This window comes from Platichthys flesus, chromosome 12 (assembly GCF_949316205.1).
Source record: "Platichthys flesus chromosome 12, fPlaFle2.1, whole genome shotgun sequence".
NCBI lineage: Eukaryota > Metazoa > Chordata > Actinopteri > Pleuronectiformes > Pleuronectidae > Platichthys > Platichthys flesus.
Genome location: NC_084956.1, coordinates 17,030,555 through 17,044,840, shown reverse-complemented (window position 1 = coordinate 17,044,840; position 14,286 = coordinate 17,030,555). Strand labels below are relative to the sequence as shown.

Genomic DNA, 14,286 nt, shown 5'->3' with positions numbered 1-14,286 from the left:
TTTTGGACATATCCTCACAAGTTTCTTACATTTTTCTGATGAACTTTCTCATTTAAAACTAGCTTGTGTTATTTTTGGCTACTTTCTGTTATCCCACCAGTGGGACATAACTCAGCCAGGAATCAAAGAGCAAGCAAACAGTCTGCGCCACCATTCTGTCTCTTCTTATGTCTTTCCACTTCTTTTCTCTCTCTTCCTCACTGTCATTTCTACCGATACGTATTTTTAGATATAAAACATATCAAGTCCCGAGCACTCAACACTGATTTGATGGCAGGTGGTAAAGGAGGAATGGGAATTTACCAGCAGTTAATGAACCAGAGGATGCGCTGAACAGAGGAGGATGGGAATTTCCCTCAGGACTCAACACCACCTGTAATCCCGATGACTTTTAAATCCTATAAGTCATTTTTCTGTAGCTCCCTGCCATTTGATTAAATAACAGGAGTAATACGAAGTGGGTGACATGTGGATGTTAAGATGATCCCCTACGATGTGATGGGAAATATCATTTCACAGTGTGTCCCAGATCCGGCAGATGGTCCGCTCTAGTTTTTTCCCCGCTTTCAGTCCCTACACTACACACACACATATTTGCACACACACACATCTTGCGCCTGTAGCTCAGCTGCACCTCCTGAGAGTGGAAATGCAATCAAACATGAGTGGACACAATGCCCTGCGTGCTTTTGGACGGGTCCCCGGATTGCAGCAGGTGCCCTAACAGTCATGACCTGTGAACAGCTCCGGTGCAAAGTGCGACAAAGTGAGGAAATCGGCTCAAGCCCTCAGCACTTACCTAGGACAGGAGTCAGGACTTGCCCTGAGCTAACTTTGAGACATCCACATAGCAGCTCAGAGAGCGCACTGCTTTGTGCCTCTGTGTTGAGGACGTTTTAAAGCTCTGTGATCTTTTCTATTCCCCTGAGAGGCCTAGGTCACCCGGGCTGTCAGCTAAGTGAGCGGCGCTGTGCGAGTTCTGCTCTGTGGCCTCCTCTACCTGAGGATAAATGCTGTCTTATAATGGCCCTGGGCGTTTGGCTCCGGCTCAGCCAACCCCTGCTAGCCGACATAATGTGATCAGTATTGATGAAACGCTCGGCTTCTGTTTCCATGTATCTGTGATGGGCTGATGCAGGAAAACACCAACACAGACAAATCCCCACAGAGCCAGCCAAAATATTACTTTCAGCCTTCGTTTTGTTCAATTTAATCCAATAAGCTATTCCATTCATCTGTATGCCATATTGCTTCGCAGCATCTCTAACTAATTAAGGACGAGTTTCCCAAGTTTTTTTAACTTACTGTCACGGTGGCACAGCAGACGGTGTTTATTCCCAAGGCCACAGCCACAGATTTTGCCCACTGTGCATTGTAAATCAAGAACTTTCAAATTAACTGCTCGTATTGTTCTTGATGCCGTTGAGTGCTAAACTCTGCGATGTGTTTCAGCAGGGGAGAGAGAGAAAGAGAGAGAGAAAGAGAGGAGGACAGGGGAGATCTTGAGAAATAATTCAGTTTTATTTCCTTGGCTGTGCAAGACAGATTTAGAATATGCATCTGCTAGAGATGGATTGGAATTGGTGATGATAAATTGGCCCAGTTACAGAGCTCTAATGGAGAGGAACAGGGAAGAGACAAAGAAATAAAAAAAGTTCCTGAGTTGGAAAAGGTCAGATGTAAAGTATTAAAGCCAAGAATATAAAGTAGTCATGTTTTTGCTCTTTGTGGAAATTAACGTGGAAAATTCCGACATACCCCGGGTCGCCTGAGCACAGAAAAGGTTTACTCAAAAGTTTTGGGGCCATCATCTTGGAACTTCTCACAACTTAAAAACTTCACAGATTCATCTTCACACCTGCTCGATTGTGGATTAATCATTAACTGTGCGGCCCCGCTGGAAGCCTCTATGTGTTTGCAGAAAAATGTCTCCACACAAATCAAACACAATTAGGCTGTTGAAAACTGTAGTTACTCCAGTGGCAGCCAGCAGGCAGTCCTGTGTTCTGGGCCTGTTGTTTATGGGCACGTAGAAAGCTCATCTGTTTTGCCCAGAGATGGTCAGAGGGCCAACAGTCTCATTGGAGCTCTGATGACAGTCTGTCTGTGTAGAAAAACTGTTTTCTTCTTACACTTTTCTTTTCTGATTGTGTATCTCTGTCTCTTCTCACTGTCTTCATAGGCCCTGTCATTTATTGTACCGTAAAGGGTTACAATCTCACAGGTTTTCGGGTTGGAAACAGGAGGTGGTGGATGTAGGATTGTTCTAAATGAGGGGCCATAGGGGGGCCTCAATTTACTCAGCGGGGCCAATTATATGTCCAACCTATATGCACAATTCCTGATTCAGGAAGGTGCACATTGAAGTCATTCTATGTTTAGCTCCTGTTGAGCAAAGCCACACGTCATTGAAAATAGTTTGTTTAATTCAAAAAGTAAGGTATTGTTAGTAAGTTACTTGTTTATTGAAAACAAAAGACTACTGACAGGACAAATGCAGTTCAGAGGCCAATCAGATTCCATTAGGGGCCAGTGCCACCCTGGACCCTGCCCCTGCATCCACCCCTGTTTGCAAAGAATGAGGAGCAAATGTAATAAAAATTCTCTTATGACTATTAACCAAATATTTTTACCAGTCTAAATCTGCCACTTCATCTCACCCTCTCTGCCTCTCTCTTTGAATCAATGTGATTACAATTATTTCCCAGCAGGATAACCTGGACTATATGCAGCGTATGTCATTACCTCTCCAAGCTCTACTAATGCGCCTAATCCACATTGTCCTTCCTGCTTCACAAAGACAAATGCATCCGCTGTCAGCAGCCTGTAAATGATGCACTTCCTACTGATTTCATCTCGGCATCTAAATTACAATAAAATGAATTCCCTGGAAGAGCAGGCACTTCCATCCACAGAATCAAAGATGAACCCTTGATTAATTCCAACTGTGTGCTTGAAGTCTGGAGCCTGGAGGCCTTAAAGGACGCCTCAGCCATATTGTTTTTTTTTGTTTTAATAACAATTTTATTTTTTTTGTTGAAAAGATGAGTCAAAAACTCAATCTGATTCCTTTGAGGGCAGTATTGATATGATCGAGGAGATTTCAGACAAATTCTCCAAAAGTAGAAGGAATATTACTTCATGTCCAAAAGGCATTTTAATTTCGAGCTCATGAAATGCATCATCCCTCGCAAACAAAGGGATGGTGAAAGTATCCGAAAATACAGTTCTGTAGTGAACAGCTGGATTGTTCCCAATTACATTTTTTCATGGCAGGTCAAACTATTTTTCTCTGCTGCTTTTGTTTAGCTGTTAATGTGAACATTAAAGATCATTAGCAGTCAAGCTTAGGTCTGACTAACCAACACAAAATAGTACTGTATGTAGAACTAAGATTTCACAAAAAAAGGCAAAAGATGAAATTTGTTGGACGGTAAGGGTCAGGGAAGTAACCATTTTATTCTGGTTCCCAACGGGATTGGTGGGAGTTTTTTTCCCACCAATTCTTTCACATTGTGTTTGTCACTGTTTACACAGGCGATAATGAATCGATCTTGATGAAATCAGGCCCATTTAGGGGACTGATATCTAAGAGTGTGTGCAATTTGCTGCGGCCTGATTGAATTTAAGCGGACTGTTGAGATTTGGCTGAGCTATGTGCTTTACTGATTGCTTTTTTTTAGTTACAGAAATTCTATTCACAATGACTGACATTTTATTTTTTTACAAGGCAGCGAGTTTGTACACATGACTCTGAACCCAAAGCAAATATTATGAAGATAAATTATATGTATGGTTACCTTGGGGGGAGAGGGAGCCTCAAACTCATTAGGATGTTCCGGGTTGGATGCAAGATAAGCCTTACTGAAGACCACTGCAGTATTAAATTACCTTGAAGCTCTGTGTGTGTGTGTGTGTGTGTGTGTGTGTGTGTGTGTGGTATATGCTCTATGCTCTATCTGTCCGCTTTGAATCCTTGGTAAAAGGAAATAACATCCGGTGTCACCGACGTCTGAACAAGGGCTGAAGAGAGAACAAACCAGGGAGAAACAGAGGTAATTCATGAAGGGTATCGTGTGTGTCATTAGCGCAGTTTAATTCATTGTGTGCGACACATGCCGTAAAGTAATCCAGCTGAAGTGAATCATGCACACGGGCGCAGCAAGGTGTAAAATGAGCTGGTACCGATTAGGCCGCTCCCTTGTGAAAACATCGTGACACATAGTTATCAGCGTACCCACAAACAGACTTTCCACACTGGGTAACATGCTGCATGTCTCTCACAGCGATAAAGATGTATATGATATTTTTGTCCTGTAGCTTTGAAGCGAGGAGGAAGAACATCTGTAGTACATGACTCCGTATGATTTTTTTATGTGGGAAAGGTTTGTAGAAGATCTCTCTGTCTTTTGAGCTGTCTGCCTCTTCCACATTCCCACAGTTGGATTCACACTGAAAGGCTGCAGAGGAGCCAGTAAGCGGCTCCAGTGAAGCAGACATGTGATAAATGTCTCGCTAAAGGGCATGTAGTTGTATAGGGAGAGCATTACTCAAGCGCTATTTCCACCCAGATTGAAAACTGTTCATCTGGGGACAGAACTGCCGGACCCAAAGAATCCCTTCTCAGACCTCAGGCAGCTGCCCAGCTTTACATTACATTACATTACATGTCATTTAGCAGACGCTTTTATCCAAAGCGACTTACATTTTTAGAACACTCATCATTTTATGAGGGGCCATCTAGGGGTTCAGTATCTTGCCAAGGACACTTAGGCATGCAGATGGGATAGAGTGGGATTCGAACCGGCAACCTTCTTGTTGCAGAGCACCCGCTCTATCCCCTAGGCCACGCTCTTTATTATTTAATGGATTATTTGTTTGTTTGTCTCATCCATGCACCCACTAGTTGGAAATCACTGATCTAGAATAAAATAAAATGATTGAGCCTAGAGTGTATCGTGTGAACATAACACAGTGAATGTGCCATTGGCAGGGAAGCTGAGGAAAAAAACAGAGTTAGATTCAGGTCCTGCAAAATGCAATCAATTTAAGACATTTTCTATTTTAAGGCCTTAAGTTTATCTCTGGGGTCCAGAGCGCGCAGCACTTTTCTTATCTTTTTAAACTAACATGGGCTAAATCTTCAGTTATCACTGGAAGGCACGCACACTCTGCGAGATCCGAATATCTGAATTGATGTTTTGCGTTTTGCTGCTGGCGTCCCATAAACACTGTGAGTTTAATGGTTTAAATATTTGGAGCTCTCTGTGGCTGTAGGAGATGTCTCGAAGCATAACTGACGTGCAACGGAGCAACGTATTGAATGTTTCAACGTGCAGTAGTTACAAAAATACTTTGTTGAGCCATCAGAGAATGAGGTTGTATCAGACAGACCTCTGGGTGGCCAGGCCGGGCAGGAGGAAGCAGGAGAATGCTAATTTGTTCTTTTGAGTGTGAGACAACAGCATTGTTATATGAAATCTACCTTTTCCACAAATGTGTCTTTTTATACTGATGGAAGAACACTGCACAGTGTTCCTGAGCTGTTTTTTGAACCACTGGTGCATCTGACTCAAAATGAGTGTGAGTGACGGCCGAGGGGCCAGAGAGGAAGGGGGGCGTCTCTGATTGGTAGATGATGTAGTGGTTTAGTTTCAGCACGGAATTTAAAATGAGCGCAGCTTTTCAGGTTGTCATTCATGAGCGGTCGCTGGTGACATGGGGCCTCTCACCTTTGATTAGAGGGTCCTAACCTTATCAAATCTTATGAGGTGGAGCCATCTCAAATGGTTTACCCTACATAAACACTAGGTTAGGAGCCATGGTCAACCCATAAATGTTGATTTATTTTAATAAATATGTTAATAAATGGGATATAAAGGTCAGCGTTAAGTGTGCAGGGTCACTTAAAGAAAACATTTGATTAAAATAATCACTTATATCTCAAACATATACACATTACGTGGTATGCTACTCTTTGTGTAAGTCTCCTGTGAATTTCCAAAAACAAGCGACTAATCAGTGCACATTTGTTTTTCTTTGCCACAGATTCACAGAGTTTCTGGAGCCATTTGAGAGAGTGATTCAACCGGAGGAGCTCTGGCTCTACAAGAATCCTCTGGTTGAGTCAGACCACATTCCCAAGAGGGTCATGTTTGTAAGTACTTGCTATAATTATACATTCCTCTTATAACAAACTGGATGGGTACGTCATTATGATCAGCCCAAATTAACCAAAAACCTGCTGCTTAGTTGAGCGAGGTGACCTCAGTGAAATACAGATTCTTTCATTTAGGAAAATTGCCACTCTGCTTTCCACCGTCAAGGTGAGGCTTGAATCTGATAGAGAGCTGTGGTGATTGGTGCCTCCAATGTAAATATAATCTCTTGGACCGAAATCACTTGTACAAGGTTAAGACGGGTTTCAAACTAATACAGCAGGGAATGAAAAATACATTTCATATGACTCAAGCTGTAAACACTGAGCAAATAACCCAAATCATCTCTTGGCAAACACTGCCCAGATCATATAGCAGCGTCTGTGCTGATTTTGTTCTCAGCCACAGTCCCCAGCTTCAATGCATTTAAGATGCAGCACGCCGGTGATTACGGAGCTCATTGTTGTCTGACTCAGATGCTGCAAATTTGATGGTCTTATTTTCAAAGGGTGATTATGGTAAAATATGACAACACAAAGGATGCCAGGTAGAAACAGAAGCTGTAAAACCTGAAATACTCACATACACTTGAACTTTTTCCAACTGCTATCAAGGTCTGCACCTTGTAATGACAGAAGATACAATTTGAATATGACCATTTAGGAGATTCAGTAGATAGTAAAGACATTTGGGAGATGGGATAATTTAATTTCTTGCTATTCATTTTATGAAAATGTTCCTCCAACTCTGATGACTCTGCAATAAGTACAATGTTAGAGCCAGGCGGGGATTAGTTTGTCTCAGCACGGAAAACACAAGCAGGGGTAATAGCTGGCCTGGCTCTGACCCGTCACATTCTAGCATGATGGACCCAAATTCAGGCAAAATGCAAAAAAACAAACACAAAACAAGCTTTCAGAAGCAGAAGGAATACAAGGAAGCCCTGCAATATGAAAATACTCAAAAAAATAAAGGTGGAAGAAGGAAACATGGCCAACAAGACCAAACTGAACCTTGAACATTGAACAGAAAACCTGATAAAAAATGAAAGAGAAACAGAGACCAGACTATGTCCAAAATTACTCACAGATCACTTTTTAGTGAATCCGCCATTTTGTTTTGCTGCCCGAATGATTTGTGAAAAATGTTATACCCTATATAGTCGATTCAATGTTTTCCACAGTAAATCATGAAAGTGTTGAACTGATATATTGGTCAGTAACTGAGCAATATATCCCTTCATGCATTTAGCTTGTGGCATTGACAGAAAGACAAATGGCTAAGAGACGAGAGGAGATGGGGCAGCACGTCTCTACTCTATCATTCTTATCCTTAGTCCTTTAAAAAATATCTGAAAAACCGTTAAGATAAAGACAGACATGTCAAAATTTACGGGGATTTCACAGAGGATTTTTAAAACCTTACGTTTTAGCTTTTCTTCCGTAATATTTGCACTAAATATTTATTTTTATGATTATTATTTCTATGATGATCTTCAAACAAAACCGTAAAAAACAAATAGACAGTACAATTCACCCTAACACTGATAGCCATAAAAAAATTCAGCCCTATATACCAATTTATATCAATATCCTGGGACGTCTGGGCCCGATTTGCCAGACTTTATCTGCAGGTCAGGCATAAAAACAGCTATAGAAAATATAGAAATAAAAAATGCCACCTTAAATGTTGTTTATCCAGCTCTAACTATTACATATCAATCAGCATCAAGGTGCTTGGACTTTCTAAGTAATGTTGTTGATACTGGAACTTCGCTGCCCCCACATATACACATTTGTTGAGCAGTTGCAGTAATACCTTAAAGAAAGAAATAGTGTCAGCATGAACCTGATTGGCCCGACACTCTCAGCGGAATGTGCTCCACATGAAGCAGAGCTGCTGCTGTAATATCTTCTTAATGCCATCTCTGTCTTGGACCTCAAGGGTAGTAATTGAGCTCTGATGAGGACTGCATTACATGCCCTATACTCCTGACTTATAATGGATTATTTTTTCCAGTACATAAAACAGTGAGTTAAAATGTCTCTCGCAGGTTTAATACAGAGCATTGATCTCTGCTGATGACAGGTCTCTAAATAATGAGTGTGAGACAAAGCCTTCCGCCCACGTGCCTCTCTCAGAAGCTACTCCCCGTGCTGACACGCAGAAGTCAGGCTTCTTTAATGTCATCGCTCTGACTGTAGCCCTGAAGGTCTGCAGAATTTATCTTGCCATTAAAAAAAGTCCATAGTGGGGATTCACACGATGCCCCGTTATGACTTACTCTGACCTTTATTAAGATATTATACTGTGTTAGCCTGTGTTAGCATGCTTGCAGTCAATAGAGGGTTCATTCTTTCACTGTGGTAGTGACAGAAATGTTAAATTTTTCCATTCAGCATAAAGGTGACATGTTAGAAAGGTGAACCCGAATGCAGAGCACAGACTCGAAGCAAAGGTGGTTTATTGCCTGCAGGCTTGAGAAAAGAATGGTGAATAAAGGGTTCACCATACTTTCCACGTTCTGTCTCCGCTGAGGTTTTCATTCTTGTTCTGGTCACAAGTACAAGTTCTATTAATATTAAAATGAGGATGCGCGTTGGTCTGTTGTTCCAAGCATGCATAACTGATCCCAGACTCCATTTCATTCCAGTAGTTGGATATATTGTACCTGGAGAATGCACAGTAATTGCATATAGTCAGCATGGCAGAGGTGGGAACAAGTCATTTTTTTGCAAGTCCCAAGTAAGTCTCAAGTCTTTGCCCTCAAGTCCCGAGTCAAGTCCCAAGTCAAGACAGGCAAGTCCCGAGTCAAGTCCCAAGTCAAGACAGGCAAGTCCCGAGTCAAGTCCAAAGTCAAGACTGACAAGTCTCAAGTCAAGTCCAAGTCCTGCAGTTTGAGTTTCGAGTCTTTTCGAGTCCTTTTGATCACTGAGTAATAATATATTTACACAGATCATGTATGCTTTTAAAATCTGTATTTATTTATTAAAACAAGTGCAATTGAAATTACAGAAAAAGAATTGTGCCAACATTGCACTTCCCTATTGCACTATTAACCAGTCATTTTTAACATTTAACTCATATTTTGCAAGAATATTCTTCATTTTAAACCACTCCTTCTGAACAAGTGCAACTGTAATTATTTGTACAAAAGTGCTAACAACATTGTCCTGTCCTGTGTTTATCTCACGTCATATTGTCTGTGTGTGTGTGTACATGTGAGAAACATAACAAATACTTGAACATAACAACGAACAGGGTTGTGCTTTTTATATGCCATTGCATTTGCAAAAGACCACATTGGCCAAAAGTCTGTCAGTCATTTGTGCACGATGGGGACGGTTAAATAATCATCAATAAGTACAAACAAGAATAGTCAATCTTCTTTAACTTTTTTTGAGCAATTTAATATATCTCTTGTTCTGCCTTTTTTGTGATATACATGTCTAAAAGGTACCTAATATTTCTATACTGAAATAATATCGGCATTATAATTGTAAGCTAATTTATTTAATGACGATATTGTTGAGGGTTGATTTGTATTTCCGGTTTTAAGTGGGTTGTTGGTAGTGACTCTTAATTTGAAAGGGGGTTTTAAAGGAAGTGGGTGCTGTGATGAGTGAAGTTGTAAAATGAACGGAGAATAAACGGGTGTGCTGTCCCGAGCGCATGACCTGCTCTCGTGTCCTTTGTCGGCTGAAGCCGGACTTATGATACAACCAAACGCTCGGCTTCATAATTATTATAACTATGATGATTTTTCAGTTGCTTTTTTTTTGGTGCCCCCTCAGGACTTGGTGCCCAACGCACAGCCCGTAGTGGGCGTTTTGGGAGCGGCGGCGCTGCACACACACGATAAAAGATACAGAGCGCTCCTTAATAACATACTTTTGAATCTTTGTGTTTTGGGGAAAGGAGCAAGTCTTATCAAGTCAAACGGCTCAAGTCCAAGTGAAGTCACGAGTCATTGATGTTGAAGTCCAAGTCGAGTTGCAAGTCTCTTTACAGTTTGTCAAGTCGAGTCTAAAGTCATCAAATTCATGACTCGAGTCTGACTCGAGTCCAAGTCATGTGACTCGAGTCCACACCTCTGCAGCATGGTAACAAACGTTGGGCTGCATGCACAAATCCATATACTATAGCGGACCTCAGCAGATTGGCGAAATTATAAACTATGAATCTGCCTTTAAGGAGTGAGGGCTCCATCAAGCAAAGATGGAGGACAGAGTAGAAAAACGGGGAGCCAGAGCTGTGTGGGGAATGAGGGCTGAGGAGCTGGCAAGTGTGCCAGAGGCCTGAGGGGAGCTGGAGGCTAGGTGAAAGGAGCCGGTTCTGGACTGGTGAGCTTGGCAAGCACAGAGGTGGGCAGGCAGACAGGTGTGCAGGAGATGGACAGGAGGCCCAAGGAAACAAATGTTTGAACAGGGAAATACATGAGGGGACGAAGTGCTTGATTCCAAGCTGGCAAAGAGCAGCTGAAGAAGCGGGATGAGTACTGATGGTTTGGTGAGCTGAGGGATGGTGTGTGTGCAGCCAGCAGTCACATCATAAATCATGACTAAAGGTTCCATTTGTACAATGTCAACCGGCTATAAGAATTAAACGTCTGCAAATGTAGTGCCTGAAAATCAGATCTCATCTCCATGCAATCCTTTCTGTTCCCATTTTATGCAAAGTACGAAAATTGATTGAGAATTAAATGTAATCGACTTCACATTATCCACCGCGGGGCGCACCCCAAGAGCTGTAAATATTATATTAGTCCCTCCTCTAAGCAGGCACTTGGTGAAAGGTACAGATCGTTTATTTAATGGGATTTACTAAGATAAAGATGTCTGCTATTTTTCATCTACATAAGAGAGTGATTTTTCTAGAGACACATTGTGGGACATATAAAACAGTGACCCCACTAACTAATGTATTGAAAGCAATATTTTACGGTTACACCGATTCACACACTGAAGGTAGCCTATATATGTGTTCGTTCAAGACGTGAAAAAGATGATAATGAACCTTAATGTCACCTGCCAAAATAGATCAACTCATTAATTGAAATAAAGAAAGCTATGAATTGTCTTTGTAAGTGTGAAATCATTGCCATTACAATTTTATAGACGAGATCCATTGTATTGTCAAACCCGTTGAGATGATTTTAATCACCTCAATGTGTCTCTATGGCAACTCAAATCGAATCCCCCGCTTTTCTGCTTCCTTTGGTACCGGTGCCATTCAGGATAGTTGTTTCACCCTGAATAAATTCTGAGAAGATGTGAAAGTCTCAACCTGACAGAAAAAGTGTTTGTTTCTCACTGGGTTCCTTCACACCCCCAGTGAGAAAGTAATGGGAACTGTTGTTACTGAAAGGTCACAGATACACTGGCAAATGCTACGAGATCCCAAAATCCATTTGCTCTGGAAACATTTTTTATGTATTTGATCCTGTGCTCCGCAGACAGCCATGGCTGGAGGCAACTGTAATCGGATTACATTTGTTTACATTTACATAATGAGGATATGTTGTTAATTTAGGTATTTGGTAAGTAGCAAATGTTGATTTTGAACATATCAGCAATATGTTGAAATATGATATTTTTTCTTGCACCATTCAAACTTCTGCTCATGCAACAGAATATCCACCAGTAGACGTGTAGGGTTTAGATCATTATTACCTTTGCCAAGGAGGTTATGTTTTCATCTGTGTTTGTTTGACACTTAGTAACGCTACGTGAAAACTATATGAAGGATTTCTGCAAATCTTGGTGGAAGGTTAAGGGGTCAGGGATGAACCCATTACTGGAGAGCATGGCCTAGGGGATAGAGAGGGTGTTCTGCAACAAGGAGGTTGCCGGTTCGAATCCCACTCTTTCCCATCTGCATGCCTAAGTGTCCTTGGCAAAATACTGAACCCCTAAAATGGCCCCTCAGAAATGCTGAGTGTTCTAAAAATGTAAGTCGCTTTGGACAAAAGCGTCAGCTAAATGACATGTAATGTAATGTAATGTAATTACAAGTTTGTGTGGATCCAATATTGTGAGATAGGGTGCTTTTCAAACTTTCCGTTGATTTCTCATAGAATAATTCTTGGATCTTGATAAAAAAAGACAAATAATTCTGTGGATCTAGTGAATTTATGTTTAGGAACTCAAGGTTAGGAAAAGTTAAGCGACTTCATGTATATTAAAACCAAGTTATATCCCTAACCTAACCAATGTGATTTAGTTGGTTGAATTTAACTCAGACTCTGTATGTGACGTTAGTTATGTGCCTTGTGCGAATCCACCCCAACCACCTCCTGTGACTAATAGGTGTAATGGGTCTCTTTTATATCAAACTTGTCCAGCATGCAATTGTGAAAAATATATTGTGTGTTGCAGTTAAGATGTATAGAAATGTTAACCTAAACTTGACTGGTTGGCATCACTGTTCATAGCTACACTTCAAACAGTAGAAAGTCTACATCAGTTGACATTTTGCCCAAGCATTGGCCATGTCTTAAGGACATTTTAGATTATTTAATTTAAAATTTAAATAGCAAATGTTAGTGAACCTGTGAGAGTGAATATAAGTCTGATTAAAAGTTTGTTCTGAACAACTTCAAGGGCAGGTGCTAAATTCGTTTTTTTGGCAGAGACGCACAGATTTACACAAAGCTCAGCACTAATTCACTGTGTGTGTCGTGATAGAGAAATTGAAACCCAGCCTTCACCTCTGTTGCTTGAATGAAAGAAGGTATCCTGAATTCAGCCAGAAATTAATTTGCGGGGCCTGAATAATTACCTGGGTGCAGATTACACCCACATCTACAATCAAATGAGGGAGCACAACTCTTCTGTACAATAAAGAAGCTTGTTTGGCCCATCTGTTTGTCTTGTTAAAATTAACTCAGAGTAATGGATCATCTCATTCCTCAAAGCAACAAGCAAATTAACCTGAAAAACAGTCCCTGTGGAATTCTGCAGTGCATTTTCTAATGTCACAGTGATAACTGCACTTTTTTGTCTTGTATTCCTCACAGGCAATTTCCTTTCTTACCCCACTGGCGGTGATATTTGTGGTGAAGATAATTCAGAGGACGGACAAGACAGAAATCAAAGAGGCATGTTTAGGTACGTGGAGCCAGTTTCATTTCACTGTTTGCTTGTTGGTCTTTTCGAAGCTTTACCTGAAAACATGAGCTAATTGTTTACCCAGCAGTACTTTATAGTGCTTAATGGTGCAGATCAGTCGGTCCCACACAAGCCTTATTACAGCATCCACAAGTATAAAGCTCCACATTGTGGTTCAAGACTTTAGAATTCCTTTCATTGAAATTTTGCTTATCAGCCATATGAACTTACCACAAGCTTCACGATTGGGAAACATTGGGAATATGATATAAATATATCTATAAATATTCTTCGTGCCATTATTGTTTTCCTCAAATTTATGAACATGATATAAACTACATTTAAAGAAAAAAACAAATCTTATTCTCATTTTCAAGGAGAAGTATTACACTACCCACAATCCTCAAGGGTAAAAGCAACTTCTCTGACTTTTTAGAGCTCACTGTTTCCATGGCAATGTTGACCACAACCGCGAAAAACCATGTCAGCCACAATCTGATTGTGTCACATTACATACACCACAGAGCGACCTTGACCTCGCTTTCAAACACGCTGTGTTTTGAGGGGAGGAAAGTCGCGGAAATGGATGATTCCCAATTGTGTATGGGATGTGTAGTTCCTTCACTATTACATTATTTGTGTTTACACTTGTGTACCTTTGCGTTTTTCTGTTTTCAATATTTTGAAATGATTCAAATGTTTCATGGTCATGATTCAACTCATAGCAGGTCAGCCTGGTCCGTAGCTCAGTACTGTATAACTCTATTCCTCTCACTATGAATTTGCCACTTGCCCTGGGTTCAGAGGCTCTGAGGTATTTTGGCACATCAGAGAGGATTAGGTAAGTTTTACAAAAATCCAATTAAAGAGACCCAGAGATGAACTGGGTGGAGAGAGGGTGGCTTAGAGTATCAGTGTAGAGATTACAGGGCTGGGTAGAAATTTACAGAGAAGCACTTGTACAAGGCTTTACAGGAAAACATCACCCAGGAGAACAAAGGAAAAAAATGAGCCCATTA

At 40.9% G+C, this 14,286-nt stretch overlaps 1 protein-coding gene across 1 annotated transcript in view; it reads left to right on the top strand.

The window, feature by feature from the left end:
- Positions 1-14,286, top strand: part of plpp4 (phospholipid phosphatase 4) — a 46,926-nt gene that overhangs the window by 14,680 nt on the left and 17,960 nt on the right. Inside the window, exons 2-3 of the mRNA XM_062400409.1 lie at positions 6,049-6,157; positions 13,177-13,267. Of these exons, the coding sequence (XP_062256393.1) occupies positions 6,049-6,157; positions 13,177-13,267 (200 nt within the window). The remainder of the gene's footprint in view (positions 1-6,048; positions 6,158-13,176; positions 13,268-14,286) is intronic.